The sequence below is a fragment of the Oculina patagonica genome, chromosome 9, assembly GCF_052425735.1.
Source record: "Oculina patagonica isolate OP01 chromosome 9, crgOcupat, whole genome shotgun sequence".
NCBI classification, from domain to species: Eukaryota; Metazoa; Cnidaria; class Anthozoa; order Scleractinia; family Oculinidae; genus Oculina; species Oculina patagonica.
In genome coordinates this window covers 9,655,249-9,677,281 of record NC_135766.1, presented here as the reverse complement: position 1 = coordinate 9,677,281, position 22,033 = coordinate 9,655,249, and the positions used below count along the sequence as shown (strand labels likewise).

General features: G+C 39.4%; 3 protein-coding genes and 1 pseudogene across 4 annotated transcripts; all 4 read right to left on the bottom strand.

Moving 5' to 3' along the window:
• Nucleotides 1–332: 332 nt before the first annotated feature.
• Nucleotides 333–1,630, bottom strand: LOC144665599 (uncharacterized). Its single transcript, XM_078526854.1, has one exon. The coding sequence runs from the start codon at nt 1,520–1,522 to the stop codon at nt 698–700; it is 825 nt and encodes a 274-aa protein (XP_078382980.1). The 5' UTR covers nt 1,523–1,630; the 3' UTR covers nt 333–697.
• A 3,239-nt stretch (nt 1,631–4,869) lies between these two features.
• On the bottom strand, nt 4,870–6,324 carry LOC144664929 (failed axon connections homolog). Its single transcript, XM_078526127.1, has 2 exons — nt 5,897–6,324; nt 4,870–5,299 (listed from the first exon to the last, which is right to left on the bottom strand). Exons 1-2 carry the CDS (start codon nt 6,322–6,324, stop codon nt 4,870–4,872), a joined length of 858 nt encoding a protein of 285 aa, XP_078382253.1.
• Nucleotides 6,325–7,516: 1,192 nt separating this feature from the next.
• Nucleotides 7,517–9,581, bottom strand: LOC144665989 (failed axon connections homolog). Its single transcript, XM_078527322.1, has 2 exons — nt 8,629–9,581; nt 7,517–8,151 (listed from the first exon to the last, which is right to left on the bottom strand). Exons 1-2 carry the CDS (start codon nt 9,048–9,050, stop codon nt 7,722–7,724), a joined length of 852 nt encoding a protein of 283 aa, XP_078383448.1. The 5' UTR covers nt 9,051–9,581; the 3' UTR covers nt 7,517–7,721.
• A 1,328-nt stretch (nt 9,582–10,909) lies between these two features.
• Nucleotides 10,910–21,812, bottom strand: LOC144665760 (failed axon connections homolog; annotated as a pseudogene). The gene is made up of 2 exons (XR_013573012.1): nt 20,828–21,812; nt 10,910–12,828 (listed from the first exon to the last, which is right to left on the bottom strand). The product of XR_013573012.1 is annotated as a failed axon connections homolog (transcript).
• Between the last annotated feature and the right edge of the window lie 221 nt (nt 21,813–22,033).

Below are 22,033 nucleotides of genomic sequence, written 5' to 3'. Positions count from 1 at the left end.
CTTTTGACAATTAAATGTTATTTTCTATGGCTTTAAGATCACAATCGTTTTTTTACAATCAGGAAATAATTAAAAGCAATTTCAAAAGATATGTGAACGTACTTGTGTAAAATTTTCAGTTGTAATGCAATACTTATAAATCAACACTTCTTTCACAATCCTCACTCATAAAAAAAAACGTGTTTTTTTATGTAAGCTAAACCTTTCTGCTATTCATTTCTTTGTTTTTCTTATCCCGTTGTGCATTTGTTCTAGGTTTCTCTGCGGTCGTCGCCCATGTATTAAATTTCTCCTTTGGAGGTGCAAGAATCTCAAAGGCTTGCAGGGTCATAGAGTTCGAGATATCAATAGGAATACACGCCAAAAATATCACACTTGGACGACGTCAAGTTTTCGTATTCATTAGCTTTTATTTCAATGTCTACGCTATGATACCGAGTTTAGTTTTACACTAAATGAGTGCGAAAAAACATCTATTTACATGAAATCGACAAAATATTTTCGGCACTAGCTCTTCGGTAAAATCTTGTAAAACATTTTTGAAGCGACACTAATGTTCAGGTATATAGGCGACACCAATTCCCGTACGATATCAAAATGAAAATAAAACACATCTGCGAGTAGACATTTTTATATGTCTTTGGGCGTTAATCCTCTTTACGTAGATAAGCATACGGATTTTTTACGATTAAGGGATTTATGCATCCTTTGCGGTTCTGCCTTTCGGATTAGCGAAATTGGGAATTGGCGACCTACTTACAAGACTAGATCTTCGAAGCCACACGGTAATGGTCCAAGATTCCATCGATTTGTGGTTGTTTTTCTCGGCGAGGATGCTTGAAGCTCGCTTCTTTTTCTGTGTGAACATTTCGATTTGATCTTCCAACTCGATGATTCGATTCTCGAGTTCAGCTTCTAAGTTTTCATGTACTTGAGCTCGTGCGAGCGTTCGCTTCACCTTGTCCTCCAAAAGTTCCATTTGAAGTTTACGCGTGTTCCGTGATTGTCGTTGCTGTTCTAAGGTACACACACGCTCCTGTACAGCTGATAATTGTTCCTGTAGAGCTCGTGCGCTTGTCTCAAACCGGGTGCAGCGTTCTCGAGTCCTTTCCGTTTGCCTGAGCAAAGCGTGTTCTCTGTCAGCGCTCGCTTTATATTTCCTTTCGGCGATTATCGTTCGCTCGGCGAATGTCGCAATCGTGGTATTGATTTCGCGAATGTGCTGGCTACTATTTGTCTCTTTACGTTCTCCGTTATTTGTTTCTTCGCGAAATCGAATCAGTGCTTTCCATTTGCCTTGCAAGCTAACAATAAGAGTCTCGACTCTGTCTAGTTGCGAGTCCCGCTTGCAAATTTGATCTTCGATTTTTGCTTTCATGCCCATAGTTCTATTGAAGCTCTCCTCCACACGATTCAGGCTGTCTTTAGCCCTTTCAGTTCTTTTTTCCGCTGCCTGTATCTTGCTTTTAAAAGAAGCTATTTTCTTTCGCACGACGGTTGTCCCGTGAATGTCCAAAGCCATACTGTTCACTTGCCGGTACGTGACTTGTTTTTGTCCCAGAATTTGTTTTATGACTTTGGAATGATTACCAATATCAAACGGTTTTGCTCTCAGGGTTGACTTTACTCTTTACTTGTTGTGCTCTGAATCATCGATTTCGAAAGCTAAACGTATTTAAGCTGAACTCTATAGAAGGATTATGCGATTTAATTGCATGAGTTGAGCTTGTTTAAAGTGACCCCTAGATTGCATGTGTCATCTTTGCACGTATCACGTGACCTTGAAATACGGTAATCTTCGTGTGAGATTAAAAGCCCTGCTACATTTCACTGGGGAACATTTAATACCTGTTTACTTTACGAGAAAAATATCCTGTGAAGGGTTTTAACTTTATTTAAGCTCTCTTTTATTGAATAAAGGGAATGTTCGGGTATGAACACGAAACTGCGTGCAAGACGAAGTTGTCAGACACGGTCATTGTAGGGTCTTGTTTGTGTACATATAACATTTCAACATCAATATGAGTGTATTTTGAGAGGAAATTCACTCATAAAGGTCTCTTGGTGTTATCTCGGTTGATAACGCCTAAGAATGATCAAAATGTCAACATGAGGACTGAGTTATCTACCGCTTGTCGGCGCCACCGCCGCGCCAAGGCTTTGGCCATTGTGGGTCGTTTTCGATGATGGGCTTTCCCGCGGGATCGCGCGAACAGCAAGCCTGTTGCTGAGCCGGCATAATCAAATGTTGCGATACTCACATCCTGAGAAAATGTTTTTATTTTAGTGTTCGTAAAAGCTGTTAAAACTTTAGCTGAACAAATGAAACAAATAGTGGGTTCAAATTAAACACCCTTAATAATGCAATGAAAACTGTGGGTCGGTTTCAGGAGTTATGTATACAGTGGAAGCCCGTTAATTCGGTCAGCAAGGGGGCTACCAGAATGTGGCCTGTATTAAAGAGGTTCTGTACATGTAATAAGTGTAATAACTCGGGCAAAAAAGTGGCTGTTCCACTGCAGCTTAATTGTTCGTAGAATCTTCCTCCTCATTTACAAGGATCTTCGGATTGTCCCCGTTATAGTGTTGCCATTTTCCCGGGCATTTTATACGACAAATATCAGTTTTCTGTAGTCGGCACGGGGGCGCAGAGTTTCCGCCGTTTTTCTCCTCCGCGTCTTCCCTCCGGGCGTGCCCCTCGCCCCCAAGAAGGCGACTTGGTGCAAGTCTAGGGCGCAGAGCTGCACCGCGATTTCCCAGGGTGAAAACGCTATCTGTTGTCTCATCAACAGGTTTGCTAACGCTATATCGTGAACTCAATTCAACTGTTCCTAATTATGTCGTGCAAATATATTACGGCCGCCTGTCATGTAAAAGCAGAACAGTGTCGTACACATGGTACATGTAACATTTCACCGTTTTTCAGCACTAAAGAACCTGCGAACAACGATTTATCAACGGTGGTCCGTCAAAGTCTCAAAAATATGCCGAAAAATTGTTGTTTTTTCGTCCATTTTTTGTCTGATTGAAAACAATCCAGGCATGGTTTTCGCGTTTTCTACACTAATAGCCGTGAGCCACACGAGTGTCTAAGGCGTGCTGAGGTCATCACGTTTTTGGGCAGTGCTAAACATTTAAGTATGTAAATGCTTTATTTTTGGCAATCATTGACTTTTCATCAAACATCTGTCATTGTTTATTAGCTGAATTTCTCGTTCTTTCGGCGCTCGAAAACCTCTTTTTCTAGAACCTTTGTATAAATCCTCGTGCCAAAAAATTATATTTTTAAACTATCAGAATGTAGTTTCCATTAGCTGAACAAGTCTTTGATCCCGTCTTTGATATGATATGCCTATTACAATTTGTTATACAAATGGAATGAGATGTTAAAAGAATGGAATTGTTGGTGATAGCTATTATAAGTCTCACCTCCCACGTTCAATAAAGTATGTGACAAGAGTTCTTTTTAGCACTTAACTTGCGCTCGTTTCATCGTATAGACCGATCCCTTACTCACAATGTCAACAAGAAGATATACCGCACTTCAAGCTGCTTCTACCGCACTGCAATCTGTATAACCCCTCTCCCACCACCCCACCCCTGGGCAATTGGGTGGAAAGGCGGCGTTCTTCCTGAAACCCTTAACTTAATATTCAGACGAAACCACGCGATTTTTCCTGTTCTTATCTGACCTAGTTTCGTATATATTGAGGTTCTTTTCCATAAATATGGATTACTTAATAGAAAGTGCGACGTACGGACTTTTACTCACGAGTTGCAAAACTTTACGAACGAGTGAGCGCAGCAAACGAGTTATTTTTTCAAATTTTGCGACAAGTGAATAAGAATCCGTAAAAAGAACTTTCTATGCTGTAATTTGTTTATGATAAATATACTTCGAGAATCAGTCAACCATTGTAAACTTCACAAGATTTTACTTGTACTACGATTTTTACAAAGAAACCCGCAAAATGCATTGGCGGATCCAAATTGAACATTCAGTTCGTCCAGTTATGCATGACTGACGGTCTTCAGCACTTTTGAAAATGCAAATGATTTAAACGCCCGTCGAGACGATAAAAATCGCTCCCACTGAAAACCGCGCGCCGTCGCAGTTATGGACGGTAAATGATCGAGGTTTTTACTCAAGTGCATAAAAAAGAAATAACAAAGTTTTTAGGTTATAGCACACCTTATTAGACAAAAAAAACTAACTGCCGAATGAGAAATATTGGAAAAACGAACGTTTCAAGTACGTAAGTTTCTAATTATGTACTCATTGAAATATTGTGAGTCGTTCGTACGAAAGACGAACAAGGTATCATAGATGTACATGTATTGGGGCAAGAGAAAATTATAAAAATTGCAAGACGAAATTTAATTACAAGAACAGAACAACGGGTAAAATCTGAGCGCGATCTTTAAGGCAATGCAACTTGCAACTTGCAACTTGCAACGCAACGATGACGACGAAACCATTGCAAGTCGCATTAATCATCTTAACTCCTGCGGATATATGATGCGTTTTGATTGGCTGATTTTAACAAAATTGCATGCGTTGCAAGTTGCGAATGACGTCAGACGTGCAACTATCTCGCAACATTGTAATGGATAATTCCACTTTCCTGGAACTCAAAAAGCAACATTTTGTTGCATCATAGATTGCAAAAGTGCATGGTATGTTGCACATGGATATTTTTGGCAATTAAAAATGCCAAGTTAGAAAATTGTCTCGTGTAACATACCACTTTTGCGAGCTGCAAGGCAACAAAATGTTGCGTTGCAAGTTGCAAGGAAAATTGCCTAGTGAAACATGTCCTTTATGGTCTCCGAGAAGGAAAAAACTGAGAAAGCAGACAGTTCTCGTCTTTAACCAGATTTATGTTTTTTCGAAGTGATTTCATCCCAGTCTGGATAGTATAGTTCCTTCATTCTCTTTGCGTTCTCGTCAAGATTCTTTGCTTTAGACTTGGCGAGTAAAGCATGCGGACTTTCTGGATTATACCATGTAAACGCAGCGATGAAGGCAAACAGTGCTGCGTCAGCTAGACAAGGCTTCTCTCCAAACAGGAATTTCTTGTGGCCCAAAATTTCCGACACCGCAAGCAAATCTTTCTCACCTATTCCGTACAGCTCTTGTTCGGAGTGTCGACCAATGCCATGCGACCACAAATCTTTTCTGAAGCGCCTCTGGAACTGGTAAAATACCAGATATTTGACTGGCAAGAAGAGACGGCCAAAAACCGTCTCTCTGAAAACCGGTGCATGGTCGGAACACCAGCGGTAGTACAACATGGTCCTGTTGACGGGCAGGAAAACAAAAAGAGTATAGACTGAGTTCATTGTCACGGTTGTTTATAGTGGTCAGTGCACTAAGCTAGTTCTCAGTCGATCTCAGGCACGCCACTCAAACTGAAACAAGACAAATATATTTAAAATAAACATAACAATCTTTAAAATCTCAGCTGCCGGAAGGCGGACCAGTTGGCCATTTACAAGAACGACCGAGAAGTTAAACTAGGGTCTGCCGAGAACAACTGCAGGTACATGGTGGTCAGAACCACCTGAACCGCCACATCATGAAAACATAACTTTACAGTGGTGTAAAGCTAAAATAAAAATGTGTAAATTTGGAATTTTATCAGCTTTACGTTTTAAGCTGACATTTATGCCAGCTTTACACCCAAGTTTAGTACGCCTTTACTCTACTTCAGTCACATTTACACCGGTACCGTAAGAACGGTTTAACTACCTTAGAACATATAATAATAACTTTATCTAGACTTTAACAACAGTTTATTTTACGTAATCCCTATTTTTCTCTGTGCATGATCACACACAAACCTAAACAACATAACAAGCGATTACACGCCTAACATAAGAACTCAACACTTACCAATAAGTGTTTTCCTCCAACATCGTACGAATGCTGTGAGAAATGGCTCTTTCTGTGGCGCTCAAATGAGAATCGATATCCACTTGGAATTCGTTCTTCAGGAACTCAATGCACAAGTTTGAATCAGCGATTTCTTGCCCGTTAAACTCGATCCACGGCATTTTCCCCTTCTTTGAAAACTCAAAACCACGCTCATTTTCGTACGGGATCTTTGTCATACGAAGGAAAGTTTCCAACTTTAAACATGGCGGACTACTGCTCACAACCGGTGGACCATCGAACTCAGGGAACTGATGTAAGACAACTGTACCAGGCTTGGCGGGCCTCTTGTTCTTTTTTCCCTTTGTAAATCTCTTCACGAGGAGATAGATAACAAGAAATATAACAGAAGCAATGCCAGCATACAGATTAGACGCTGAAATCTTCATTGTTGTTACGTTTTGGAGGCGCACGTATTTTTAATGCACAATAGAATAAGCTAAGCTTGAGTAATTGCAGCAATTTGCATATTCTTGGTGTATATATGTATGTGAATGTGGCTTTCGTGACTTTAATCAACCATGACCCTGACGACGGGAATGCCATTTATTTTGCATTAGGCTATCCCAATAAAATGTTTCGTTTCCCATCGCCCGACCGACCCATTTTTTTCGAAATGTAAAAAAAAAAATCCAGATTTACTAGTCAGAGGTAAGTACTTTAATTTACAAGCACACGATCTTGTTTTATTAACAGCAATTGGTATGTGATGTCCTTGTCTTTAATTAACATCAATACTAAGTTTTTCTAAGGCTGTTTCGTGCCAAGGGCATTAACGATTGTTCCAACATTCTCAGCGAAATCGACTGAAACAAAATCTTTCGCTTCTGCATCTCCTGGCTTCTTAAATGAACCCAGACCCCTTTCTTTTTTTTTTGCCCGACCGACCCACCCACCATCACAAGAGACGGGGCGATGGGGAACGAAACATTTTATTAGGATGGCCTTAGGTTGAAGTGTTCCGTTGGCCGATCGCAAGAAAACTTTTTGAAGTGACAGAGGCGATAGAAACGATCGATGCGATTAATTGAGAACCGGCAATGGATATTTGGCCGTATTAACGGGGTGGCCGTATTAACAGGGTAGGGTCAAATTTCATGACAGGTCTACTTCAAGTGTCGTCTTGACAGATACTTATCACAAAAGGGACTTTATGATACCTGGACGGCTAACCTCGAGGACGGTTAGAGGACAGTAGAAGTTCGCGAGGGGGACTTTTTCGATGTCCACGTTCTTGGCGGAAACTTTCAACATTAAGAGTTGGCGTGCGTGAACGGAGGACGGCTTCGTTAACTGATGGCTTCTTTAAAAAAAAAACATTTGCCGCTTCTAGCCCATAATCCGGGACAACAAAGCACTACTTTTATTCACAAGGTACAAATTCCAAGTGAAATTTTGGAAGAAACACAAGCAAGACCGACTGAAAGTTCATAATTTCACCCACTTGGCTTCACCATCGGTGTTTATGCAAAGCACAAAACGCAAAGCAACCGCAAATAAAACTTAAATTTTTATTAGTACCAAACCAAGAATACCATTTTATTTATTTATTTAATTTATTTATTTATTGAAACACACCTTACTAACAATTACCAGCACACTACTTACAATACTAATACAAAACGGCATTTTTTACGATACTTGTGCAACATACCACTTTTGCGAGCTGCAAGGGAACAAAATGTTGCGTTGCAAGTTGTAAGGAAAATGCGTCGTGCCATTACTAGATTGTTCGCCTTCTCGTCTCCGAGAAAGGGAAGCCTGAGAAAGCAAATGGTTATCGTCTTTAACCAGATTTAGGTTTCTTGGAAATGATTTCATCCCAGTCGGGATAGTACAGTTCCTTCATTCTCTTGGCGTGCTCGTCAAGATTCTTTGCTTTAGACTTGGTGAATAAACCTAAGGGACTTTCTGGATTATACCAGGTGAATGCAGCAATGAAAGCAAACAGTGCTGCATCAGCTAGGCAAGGCTTCTCTCCAAACAGGAATTTCTTGTGGCCCAAAATTTCCGACACCGCTAGCAAATCTTTCTCACCTATTCTATACAGCTCTTGTTCGGAGTGTCGACCAATGCCGTGTGACCACAAATCCTTTCTGATGTGCCTCTGCATCAGGTAAAATAGCAGATGTCTGACTGGAAAGGGGACATCGCCGAACCACTTCTCTCTGATAACCGGTGCGTAGTCAGAACACCAACGGTAGTACACAATGGTCCTGCCAATCGACAAAGCAAGAAAAATAGTACAAACTGTGTTAACCATGTTTAAATTTTAGGCTGAAGGCTACTTGACTTAACTTACATCATGCTTTCAATTGATCGGCTCCAGTGCATTCTGCACTGTCCTTTGAGTCTCTGAGTTTGTTGTTGTTGCTGTATGCCCAGTGACTGGACTTGTTTAGAAAACAAGACTGACTGGACTGACTTGTTTGGAACGCAACATCTATCACCGAAAAAAAAACCTTGAAGAATGAAGACAGAAATGCTTACGGAATACTATTCACTGGCATATTAAAAGGAGCACATATTATTATGCTAATACATATGCGTTGTAAAAGGTAAGCTCGTGTACCCGGATTGGTAGCCTTGCTTAACCCTGTTTAAAAGGGTTAACAAATTTCCGACTATCACACACGAAGCCTATACCAACATATCAAGCAATTAAACGCCTAACATAAGAACTTAACGCTTACCAATAAGTGTTTTCCTCCAACATCGTACGAATGCTGTGAGCAATGGCTTTTTCTATGGTACTCAAATGGGAATCGATATCCACTTGGAATTTTTTCTTCAGAAACTCAATGCAGAAATTAGAGTCGGCGATTTCTTGCCCGTTAAACTCGATCCACGGCAATTTTCCCTTCTTGGAAAACTCAAAACCGTGTTCGTTTTCGTACGGGATCTTTGTCATCCGAAGAAACGTTTCCAATTTTAAACATGGCGGACTAGCACTCACAACCGGATCGAACGGAGGGAACTGATGTAAGACAACTGTACCAGGCTTGGCGGGCCTCTTGTTCTTTTTTCCCTTTGTAAATCTCTTCACAAGGAGATAAATAACAAGAAATAAAACAGCAGCAACGCCCGCATACTGAACAGATGCTGAAATCTTCATGGCTGTTACGTTTTGGGGGCGTATAGAGTCGCGAGGAATATTTGTCACGCAACAACAGAATAATTTGCAGCAATTTGCATCTGCTTAGTAAAGATGCTTTTCTGACAATTACTCAACCGTGACCCTGACGACGGGACTAAAAATGTCAAAAATGTTTTTGCATTTTGTTGAATGTAGTTTCAGTTTATAGACTCCTTATTAACGTAGTGCACCGGTGAGGGTCAGGAGAATATTTTATGTCGCCTTCAATGCAGCGTCAGCAGCACAAATTTCAGTACAAGACCATTGCATTCGTTGTTTGTTTTCTTGTTCTTTAGCTCAGGCTAATGATGTAAAATCGGGCAGTTGTGAACAGAATTGTTCTCTAGATCTCTATCTGTTTCGTGAATAAAGATTAATATTTTTTTGATAAAATCCCTACTGTAAGTACCATATTTAAAAGCTTGAGCTATTAATCAAGAGATACATTTATCCAGGCTGATAACAAAAAGAAATTTCATTCATTTTGGGCTAATTTAAGGAGCAAACTACATTTTTATTTGCTGACTTTTTCTCATGGTGAACGTAGATTCAGGTATTTATATTTTAGTCATAACTTGTTTCGGTTTGAATTGGCATCTAATAAATGTAATGCACGTATCTAATGCGAATTGTATCACACTCGATAGCGACTTTGGAGGATAAATGTCATGAATGATGAATAAGCCCCCGGGGGGGGGGCACTCCCATATATGGCCTATACGGGGACGTGCCGCTGGATAGGGTATGGTTTTTGACTCCTCCGGTCCTGAACAGGGTATATAATTTCAAGCTCCTCTGTCCTAAACAGGGCCTGAAGCTGTCCTAGACAGGGTATGGCTGCAAGACTGTCGTCCATGTATTTACATTGTTTTCGCTTTCGCTTCAATAAAAAGCATTATTTTATTCGGTGGGATAGGTGTTTTTGCATTTCAATGCTTCAAACATCGCGTATGGGACGCAATCACAATAAAGCGTAAATGATTGTTGATGTTGTCCTTTGTCCTAAATAGGGTCTTAGAATAGGGGGTGTTGTCCTACACAGGGTAGGCATTTTAAGTTTTTATTGTCCTAAACAGGGTCAGGGTTTCAAACCTCCAGCGGCACCCCTATACCTAAACTTAGGTCAAGTACCCCCCCCCCCCCGGGAATAAGCTCTGTGGATAGGAATATTACACAATAGGCCATTTCCGAGTTACCCTTTACCTCTGTTTCAAAACGAGTCTACCTGCAAAACCATTCAAATGAAATGAGTTTGATTTGCATGAAAATGGACCTGTAGGTGAAACTCATTTTCTTATGAATGGTTTCGCACTTAGACTCGTTTTGAAACAGAGGAAATGGCCTATTGTAATCTGTTGTAAGTGAAAGGTTTGGACGTTTGACAGCAGGGCGGATCTGTGCCCAGCAGCCCGTCAACTACCGACCCCCCCCCCCCCTGCCCCCCTCCCAACCTGCCCTGTCATTGCCCTTTATATTTCGACCAAGTCTTTCCAAATCAACCTATAGCTAGTCTAGAACAATATAAAGCCAAATTTACACTGGAAACAGTAAAATTTGATAACAGAGCAAAGTTAAAAAAAAATAGAAAATAAATAGATTAATTGCAAAATGTTACGATAAAAAAGCCTGTATTAATTTTGCAACTTTTTACGTAAATCTGTATTTTTGACATGCACGATGTTAAAGCAAAAATGATAATATAAACTCTTTCAGATGAAATCTTTACTCAAACAAAGGATACTTTTCTTTTCTGTAACAATCAGAAACGATTGAATTCTTTTGTTTTTTTTCTCTTCAAGAGTCTGCCAAATATTTTAAATGCAAACTATGTAAAGTTAGGGAATGCGAGCCTCTAACTTGAAATCAAATAACGAAATGTTGATACAGTCAACTCTCGCCTTGCGGACACCCCGCTATTGCGGACACTCGCTATTACGGACAAAATCTAAATCCCCGGCGAAAGAGGTTTGACTGAAAATGACTCCCGCTATTACGGACTCTCGCTATAACGGACACTAATTGACGCCCCGAGCGTGTCCGCTATAAAGAGAGTTGAGTCTGAAATCACTTTATTAATAGGTTAATTCAAGAGAGGATGATAAATACACACATTCACGAAATATTTATCAAGCTCCTTTTGAGTCTCAACAGGTATGTCCAAGTTAACTCGTAGTTTGAGTGTTGTGGTTTCAAAGCTCCTATGCTACACGTATGACTTAACTATCCTGGGAGGTACAAAACAAAAATGTCAACTGAAACGTTTAAAACTTATAAAATATCTGAGTCCAAAGTCCTCGCATGGACGGCTATATCCTTAGAAACCTTGGGGCAGACAATTGGGGAAAGAGAAAGTTTATGAAGGGGAAATAGCATAATTCTCGCTAGAGAAACTAGCTATAACACAAGATCACCACCAAAACATTTCTTTGGGAAAGGAAGTTTATTTCCGGTACAAGAAACTTGAAAGCAAAACTAAACCAGAAATGAAACTTCAGCCAACCAACGAGGAACCGCAAAGAAAAAAGGATGGTTTTCTTGTGAAATAAAATTTACGAGACCTAGGCATTTTGCAAAAGATGAAGCTTCATCTGCTCGGCTACTTTACCCTTAGCTGACAACGAAATTTCTAAAAAGATCTTTAGCTTGTATGCATCAGACCCCCGGTCGCCAAAAATCTGGATAAGTTCACCTGGAAACCCATAATGAAACGCAAATGTGGCCGACCCCCTAGGAAAACTGTGTCCAAGATATAGGTGTGGATAATTAAAAACCCCTACAATGACCATGTGCAGTGAACGGCTCTACAATATCAACTGAGCTACTCCCTCACGTAACACGCTACATATCATATCCAATGTCTGTTAATAAGTAGTAAGTAACACAAAATAATTATACAATAAAAACGCCTAGCTCTTATTAATTATTTTAAGCTGGGCTAAAAATATAACGACGAAAGTTTACAAAATAAGAAATGAGAACGCTGATCTTTCACCCAAATAAAGTTTCGTGACTTCAATTTCGTCCGTTCACGGCTCTGTTCACACGAACCGATTCCAAATCATTCAGGTCTCAAAAAACGGACCGGGTAGACTTCGTTTGTACTGGACCTACTATCCGTAACGCCTATCCTGTCCGGTTTTTGGACATGCGAGACAATTCCAGGTGTAGTTTTAAAAGCTATCCGGTCCCAAACTGGAGACCTACACGAGTCCGTTTGGGGCGGTTGCGCAATTTTACAAAACCACTCCCAAATGGATCCGTAACTTAGTACTCATTACATTATATACTCTACGGTAGGATGCCTGAGAAAGCAGACGGTTATCGTCTTTAACCAGATTTATGTTTCTTCGAAATGATTTCATCCCAGTCTGGATAGTACAGTTCTTTCATTCTTTTGGCGTGCTCGTCAAGATTCTTTGCTTTAGACTTAGTGAATAAAGCAGTCGGACTTTCTGGATTATACCAGGTGAACGCAGCGATGAAAGCAAACAGTGATACGTCAGCTAGACAAGGCTTCTCTCCAAACAAGAATTTTTTATGGCCCAAAATTTCCGTCACCGCAAGCAAATCTTTCTCGCCTATTCCATACAGGTCTAGTTCGGAGTGTCGACCAATGCCGTGCGACCACAAATAATTTCTGCAGCGCCTCTGCCTCAGGTAAAATAATAGATATTTGACCGGAAAGAAGAAATGGCCGAACCACTTCTCTCTGAGAATCGGTGCATAGTCAGAAGACCAGCGGTAGTACACTATGATCCTGTGAAAGGACATAAGAAAATAGTAATCTAATCTAATCTAATCTATCAACTTTATTGGTCTCAAAATTTTTACAAATAAAAAAAAAAAAGAAAAGGACCAAAAAGGAATTGCGCGAACGGGAAAATAGTAACCCATGCAGGGCGCAACCCTAAAAACTAAAAAGAATGGCGATAAAACCTTAAATTAAAAAATATATATATCATGATATATGCATTAATAAATCTAATTAATTACTATAGTTAAAAAATTATAGTTATAAAATCTAGTTAATAACTTATAGCTAAAGTTATAAAACAAGATGCAGATAATATTAATTACAAAAATTAAGAGCGGTGGCAAGGGCAGTTACGGAAGAGGAACCAGGTGCAGGGCATGTCAAAAATTGTAAAAAATTGTAAAAAATTGTGTTCATTGCGCTCAAATTCTAAACTGGAGATTGATGGAGACAACATGTGTTGTGGGTAAAACTGTCTTTTTTAACTTGGACCCGACTAGTGTTGGACCTTGAACCAACATTTACTGTATTTTTTCTTGGATGATTTTCACTGAAATAATAGTTAAGTAAGTAATGACACGATCCCAAACTGTGAGTCCACTAACTTTGGGGTAACCTGCACCACTTGCAACGTACTTGAGCATTGGCCAAAGACCGCAAAGAACAAAAAAAATGCTTCTAGACATAATAGCAATATAGGTGCAGGATAACAAGAACGAATGAAAATAGGGTTTTTAAAGTGGTGCACGTGCAGGTCAATTGACAATTTAAGAAATTGGGGGAAAAAACCCTGAAAGGCAAAAGAAAGGCTGCATATATATTGCGTACAGTTATCATTCTTGATTGTTGCTAGTTGCTAATGTCCTACACCTGGCAGGGGGGGGGGGGGGGGTGAACCTGTATATTTTTGGGTGAGGGTGTGCCGCTGGGACTCTGAAACCCTTACTCTATACCAGACCATGTTCAGCTGATTTGGCATCCCTATACTAGACTAGACACCAAAAATCCCTACCCCATCCCAGACTTGCTTTTTTAGAACTGTATCACTATTAGTGTTTCAAATTTAAAACCATCTGTCAACAACGTTGTCACAATGATTTTATTTACGTTTAGGAAAGCCTCCTACTCTTCCGAGCTTCTATTCCTATTTTGAAATTAACACTTCATACCAATGATCAGTTTCCTGGCTAATAATATACATACAAAAATTTCTGCATGCTCATTGGCTGAGAGCACTTCAATTAATCCCAAACAGTGCAGAAAGTTGAAATTGAGTGCAAAAAGTTGAAATTGAGTGCAGAAAGTTGAAATTAAATTGATTGACAGGAAAGTCGGAAAGCGCGCCAAAACAAAATGGCGGCCAATGTCGGAGTCTTTGAGAGAGCAAAAATCGAGCAAAAACATGACGATTCATGAAAAGTTTGACCGATTTACGAAAGCTATAAGTATATAAACCAAAGTAATAGGAATTGGACGTTTGTACAGCACAAGAGAGGCTTTACGAAACTACTGAAAGCTACCTAATCGTGGATTTTCTTACGCGACGGCTCGTAAAGAAGAAAGATTACAAGCGTGAATTGAAGTTGGACATTTCAGCCCAAACCAAGACAACTGAATAAGGATAAAAGCACCTGATAATGCATAACAGAGAGATTTAAAATTCCCTAGCGGTATCTGGATTTTACAAAGCCCGGCAACTCCGTTGTGTTTAAGAACGAATCGGAAAGGTAAGCCACTGAACACGTTTTGTTTGTCATCCACTTCAAGTGAAATTTTTGTATGTGTATTATTAACAAGTAATCACATGATTTTTCTCGTACAATTTGGGATAAATCAGCACTCGTAAATTTTTCAAAGACTACAAATTGCACTCGCCCTTGTTAGCCTTTCAAAAATTTACTCGTGCTGATTTATCCTAAATTGCACTCGAAATCATGTGATTACCTATACAAATGATACCCTTTTCTAGACTAAAACTCTCTGATTTATATACCCTATCCCAGACTAAACTGCTTGAAAACCATACCCTCCACATCGGCACATACCTATATAGCTCATATATGGGAGTTCCCCTCCAGGTGGGGGGGGGGGGGGGGGGGGGCTTACAAGGCTGCGATAATAATTGTACGGAGGTCACATTTGGTGTTTTCTGTCTTCATAAATTTTCCAGAGGTCTCGCGACTTAAAATCACGTGGAATAAAGTGGTTAAATCACGAATATCGGTTATGAATTAAGTGCAAGTTTCTGTATTTAGTACGGATCGGTGTCAAAAAAGTCAAAATCGAATTTCCCCAAACTTTGTCACAATAAAGCCCTTTGGAAACTATTTTAAAAAATATAAGAATCAGATCGTTTGGATTTGTATTTTTCAAATAAATCGATTTTCTAATTTTCACCCTTGGATAAGGCTTCAAACTACCGTAAAATGTGCTTCGAATCTTCGGCCTGTGTATAAAAAATAACACAAATGCCACAACTTCTTCTATTAATTTTAATTTAGTGACCCTTCCTGTACATTTTGCCGTTATTAGATTTTCGCGAGATTCCAATTTGAACTTTTTTAAATTTTTCGAAATTAACCTCCAAATAAGCATTTACGTGACTACTAATTTTGGCAAACTTCAACGGCAAAATTCCCTACCTGGTACATGGCTTTCCCTTTGAAAATAGTACTCCAAAGAAAGAGCAATCCTTCCTCTATCGTTCTGTGAAATTTAATTTTGGGGCAATTCAAACTACGATTTTTGACAACCGAAAACATTAACGGTACTTGCTTGGAATTTACGACCTTTGAACTTACAGTTGTACTGATCAATTCAAGAGATAAGTCGGACCTCAGCTGACATTTTGACCTAAATGCGACCATTTTCCTTCCATATTAAATAAATGTAGGGTATTTTGGACCGTTTAGTAGCAATCCATTGAAGTAATATTACTTTCACACCAAAATTGAGCTTCCAAAACTTCTTGAAGCGTTCGTGCGTGTTTGTTTATTCTAATTGCAACAATTGAAAATTCTGCCTCAGTTTGCATATGTGGTTCTATTTTGTATTCTGCAAAGTTTTAAACGTTCTCACTGAATGGGGATGACTTTACAGAACAGAATATTTTCTTCCTAGATTTTAGAATATATAGCTTACCTTCCTACATGCATGCCTTGGTTAGCAGCACAGAATTAGTGATGGCATGTTGCGTTACAGGTCACTTTCACAGATACCGGCCGGTCGCCGCTTGTGCCGGTATCATATTACACTGACACGTGTGACCTTACAATTTTAATTTCGGGTTTTCGCTTTAAAAACAAACACGAGAATTTTACATTGTGACCTCTGGAAGGATTTTGCTTTTAAAACGATATTTTGATATCTACATGTGGTTACTGTTGAGAAATGGCGAACCTGCAGTTATTCGTAAATTGTGGATGGCACATTCGGTCCTAGTGTTTCCAATCCCGCAGATGTTTATTGTGTTTCCCAGTTTCCTAAAAGAATTTCGTTGATTTCTGTTATCCCTGTTCGCTAGATAATCAAAAACACAGCTTTTGTGCCCATGTCTTCATTTTTCTTTTCCAATTGCTCTTTTGTTACCGCACCTTTTTAAACACTTTAAAAAAAAAAAGATGTCAAAAAGAAAAAAAAAAAGATTAAAATAAGAATTAAAATTCAAATGTTAATCTTTTTGATATGTACAGATCAGGTTAACTACGAAATCTGAGCATATCCATGCTGCGTACGATGTTCGATTATTTCAACATTGATATGAAGAACCTCAAAGAAACACGGAAAGCGCCGTACTTGTCCTCTTCTCGAGACATAGCCTGTTCCAGGCTCTCGGCAGTTAACCGAGAGCCTGGAACAGGCTACTCGAGACATGCGTTTGCCATCATGCTCCATGAGCCCTGGGCCATGAGCTGTGTAAATAGCTGTCGTTCGACACACTTTTCTGTGATCCGCCTCAAAAATAACTTAAAGAGAACGTTATTCTCTTCTATAATAGTTCCTGGTGTCATTTTTACTAAGAGGTCGAAACAAATTTGATCAGCACTTTCCTCACTGTCTGAGCTAACCACCTCGCGTGCCCGTTTGCTTAGCCGTGAACTCACTAGCTCTCACTGCACATTTCACCGCAGACAGTAAGGAAGTGCTTAGCAAATTTGTTTTGACTCATTAACCATGACACCAGGAACTACTATAGAAGAGAATTACGTTCTCTTTATGTTATTGTTGAGACGGATCACAGAAAAGCGTGTTGAACGACAGTAAATATCCACCATTATTAAATTTTCAGCCACGGATATTGCATTTCTAGCATTCTGATTGGTTCACTCAATCCCGGTTGTCAGCTCGTATACCTTAGTTTGACCTTATTTGGAAAATGATTGCGTTACTTTTGCCAAGCTAAAATTTTTCTACGGGAAGCGACAGTTCCATCGGAAAAAGCTGAAAAACAGCAAATTTGGCGAACTTTACGAACAAGAAATAATCAGCGGTGCCTACCACAACCACAGAAATGCCATAGTAAAATTAACTACGCAAAACAAAAGGATTGATGCGAAAAGTTTAATTAATAATACTTGTAAACACACAACAAGAGCGAGTCAATAGAAAAGCAGCAAATAATTTACGAAAGAACGGCAAACTGACACAGTTTTATTCAGTGTACGTCATAAAACTAGGCTCAGCACTTCCGTAAAGTTTGTTACCTTTCAATCTTGGTTTTGTCCTTTTATACTTCAACAAACCTGTTCCACTTTAAGCTGAATTTCGCTTCAAATAATATAGCAGTCTTGATGACAGCCGTGGAGCCGTAAAGAAGTACAATGTAAACACTTGCTTCGTTCGACTTGCACAAGACTTGTAGTTTCCAGAAAAGCTTTTGCTTCGGATCTTCTCGTAAATCTTAACTGTTGTCACAATATAATTTCCAGGATATTTAGACGACTTTAGAGGGGATTGTTCGAGGAAAATCTTGGAAAGAAAACTCTCTGGCTCGCTTTCCTCGTATGTTTCATTCAACTCAAGAAGTGAACACCGCGCCAGAAATTTTCGCGCCTCCTCATACTATCACTTCGTTTACATCAAAATGAAATGTCCAGTCGATTTAAACTTGAGAAGAATTTAATAAAACAATTATTCCATTCGCCCTTGTTGGATACGAGTCGTTATAGCCAACTCGGCGCTTCGCGCCTCGTTGGCTATTTACCACCTCGTATCCAACGCGGGCTCATGGAATAATTGTTAATTATTATTCAACAGATGCGCGCGCTGCCCATATATGGTCAAAATGTTAACGATATCTGTCATCCGTATATAACAGATATCCTGCGATATTAGTATGTTACGAAGATTCGTCCGAAATCCTGTAAAGCGCTGGATAATTACAGTTTTTCTATGTGCAAAATGTGTTACGTTGACAATTTGTTGAATAATAAAACAATTATCCTGCTCAATCTTGTGGAATATCGGTTGAATTTAGCCAACTCAGCCTACTGCCTCGTCGGCTAAGTATCAGGCGATATTCCGCGCGATTTCGCAGGAAAATTGTCAACTATTCACCTCCACTTCGGTGATTAGTTGTTAAAAATATTGACATACCGTATTTACTCGAATAAGCGCCAAGGTCCCTGGCCGAGGTACTTATTAAATTTTTCGCGCCTCAAGTGCGGCGCTTATTTAAAATTTGGACGCCACAAAGAATCTTATCTTTTACTGTTATTGAAAAGAGCGTCTATTGATTGTCAGTATTTGACTCTTGCTGAAACAGATCTTGGCGCTAGCTATCCTGGAAAAATTTGCGGCCTTCACAATATTACAAAACTACGTATTGTAAGAGTGATGAATAGAAAAACTAATGGGAGAGTGATAAAACAATCACTCATAACCGCAAAACATCGCTATTGATGCAAAGAAATGTTCAAGCTTGTTCAAGAGTTGCTTTGTAGTGCCGTTTTTAGTTAAACGAGATTCCTTAAATAAGCGCTGCATCGGGACTGCGGGGCCGGCACTTATTAACTTTTTTGTCCCAAATGCGGCGCTTATTCGAGGGCAGCGGTTATTTTGGGGGCGGCGCTTATTCGAGTAAATACGGTTATATTAAAGATGACGTGCGTAGGGAAAGGGAAATCAAATTCCCCGTTTTCAAATACAGCATGCTGAGTGTGTACTAATATGTAATACTCTCTTTTTTCTTTCCTTGATTTCTGCTTTTTCCAACTTCTTTTTGATCTTGTCATCGTAACAGTTTTGCTTGACCTATCTGCAACCCCTCCCTCTTCGACGTCTCCTTGTCATAACTCATCTGACCAAGACTGCAAGCAGTCCACATTACAATCCCGGTTTCTCGAACCCTCATTTTTTTCGAAATTCTCAATTTCGCAAACCAATTTTTCGTTTCAGTGCTTCATTTGTATTTTTTACCCAATTTCTTGGACCTCCCAATTTTTCGAAGCAATTTTCTTTTTCCTGGAAACTGGAGAAATCAGTGCCTCTCAGAGATAATTATAGGAAACAAAAGAATGAACAGAACGCTAGCGAAGGGGGATAACAGAAATCGACAAAATACATTTACAGTAATGATTTAAACTCAGGAGTATCAGAAATTAAGGTTGTATTGTGTGATCGTCCGGTTGAGAGTAGTTCTGAGAAGAACTGTTGTTCGTGACTGACGTTTCGACAACCTGAGCAAAAATTCATCTTCAGTAGAAAAATGACCCCCCCCCCTCCCCCTAAAAGGGCCTAAAAAAATAACTGGGGACCTTTTTTGGTGGGAAAAAAAACGCTAGATTATGATTTTGCTTATCAAGAAATTTTCAACACGACAGTGCTATCTAAAGCTGTTTAGATGGGACTGTCGGGCCGGTATGGAGCACTTTAGCTGTTACAGAACCATCACAGTAATTTCTGTGTTGTTTTTTTTTCGTTTTTTTTTTTCGATTCAAAGGGTTACAGCAAGTTTATACACTTATAATTACCTGCTCTAGCCAACAGCAACCTTTCCTTTTTAAAGAAGAATCCCTCACATTGATTGCCTTCAGATGTCCTTGAATATCTTTATTACATTCTTCAATCAAAACACAATAAACATCTGCGGGATTGCATGTACCATCCACAATTTACGAATAACTTCAGGTTTGCCATTTCTCAAAAGTAACCACATGTAGATATCAAAATATCGTTATAAAAAAAAATCCTTCCAGAGGTCACAATGTAAAATCGCTCGTGTTTGTTTTTAAAGCGAAAACCCGAAATTAAAATTGTAAGGTCACACGAGTCAGTGTAATATGATACCGGCACATAGAAGGAATGGTCGCATTTTGGTCAAAATGTCAGCTGAGGTCCGACTTATCTCTTGAATTGATCAGTACAACTGTAAGTTCAAAGGTCGTAAATTCCAAGCAAGTACCGTTAATGTTTTCGGTTGTCAAAAATCGTAGTTAGAATTGCCCCAAAATTATATTTCACAGAACGATAGAGGAAGGATTGCTCTTTCTTTGGAGTACTATTTTCAAAGGGAACGCCATGTACCAGGTAGGGAATTTTGCCGTTGAAGTTTGCCAAAATAAGTAGTCAAGAAAATGCTAATTTGGAGGTTAATTTCGAAAAATTTAAAAAAATTCAAATTGGAATCTCGCGAAAATCTAATAACGGCAAAATGTACGGGAAGGGTCACTAAATCATTTGTGTTATTTTTTAAACACAGGCCGAAGATACGAAGCACATTTTACGGTAGTTTGAAGCCTTATTCAAGGGTGAAAATTAGAAAATTGATTTATTTGAAAAATACAAATCCAAACGATCTGATTCTTATATCTTTTTAAATAGTTTCCGAAGGGCTTTATTGTAACAAAGTTTGGGGAAATTCGATTTTGACTTTTTTCACACCGATCCGTACTAAATACAGAAACTTGCACTTAAGTAAAACTAAATCAGCTAATCACGCATCACGAAACGTTAAACAAAATGACAGGTCATTAAAAACCTAACATAAGAACTCAACGCTTACCAGAAAGTGTTTTCCTCCAACATTGTGCGAATGCTGTGAGCAATGGCTTTTTCTGTGGCCCTCAAATAAGCAGTCAATATCCACTTGGAATTCTTTCTTCAGAAACTGAATACAGAAATTGCAATCGGCGATTTCTTGCTCGTTAAATTCGATCCACGGCATTTTCCCCTTCTTGGAAAACTTAAAACCATACTCATTTTCGTACGGGATCTTTGCCATACGAAGGAAAGTTTCCAACTTTAAACATGGCGGACTTGCACTCACCACTGGGGATCCATCGAACGGAGGGAACTGATGTAAGACAACTGTACCAGGCTTGGCGGGCCTCTTGTTCTTTTTTGCCTTTGTAATTCTCTTCAGGAGGAGATAGAGAACGAGAAATACAACAGCAGCAACGCCAGCATACAGAAAAGACGCTGAAATCTCCATGTTGTTTCTTCAGCGTTTCGTGCAGGGGTGCACGTAGAGGCTGTAAGTCAGGCGCCACGAAACTCCTCAGAAGGCTTAACAGGATTGGCTAAGAAAACAATAGATAAACAACAAAACAATGACCCTAGCTCTGAAAACAATAGAGCTTCGTGCAAACAGGAGCAAATGAAATTACAGGTCCCGGAGAGCTTCGCACCAACATTTATAAGTCGTTGTCACGGAACAACATAGTACTGTCAATTAATCAATCATGATGACGGATTACTTGTTTTTCGATTTGTTTTTTTTTTTGCTACGGCCGTGTTTGTTTTGAATAGCTACTCACTGACATATAAAAGGAGCACGGATTATTATGCCAATGCGGAGTTTAAACAGAAGAGTGGTGAACGATTGTTCGTGACGCATGATTTAACCCAAATTCGCGTTTCCCGACCGCTGTTCCAGGGGGACGCGGGCTCTGGGAACGAGAATGATATAGCACATGAAACATAACTCAGAGACTCAAAGAGTAGCTCAGAATGCAATATCGCCAATCAATTGACATTATAATAACAACTTCGCTTGGGAACGATAAGTCAAATAACTTCACTTTTCACTAAACATGACGCTGTTTTATGTTTACTTCTTATGTTTTCTTTCTGGTTGAAAGTCCGACCGTGATGCATATTAAAGAAACCACTTAATCATGTGACAACCTACATCCACGAGAAGGATTTCTCTTATTGAAACGGCACACACGCGGCCGACCAGTCGATTTCATTGCTAATGGTTCTTGGC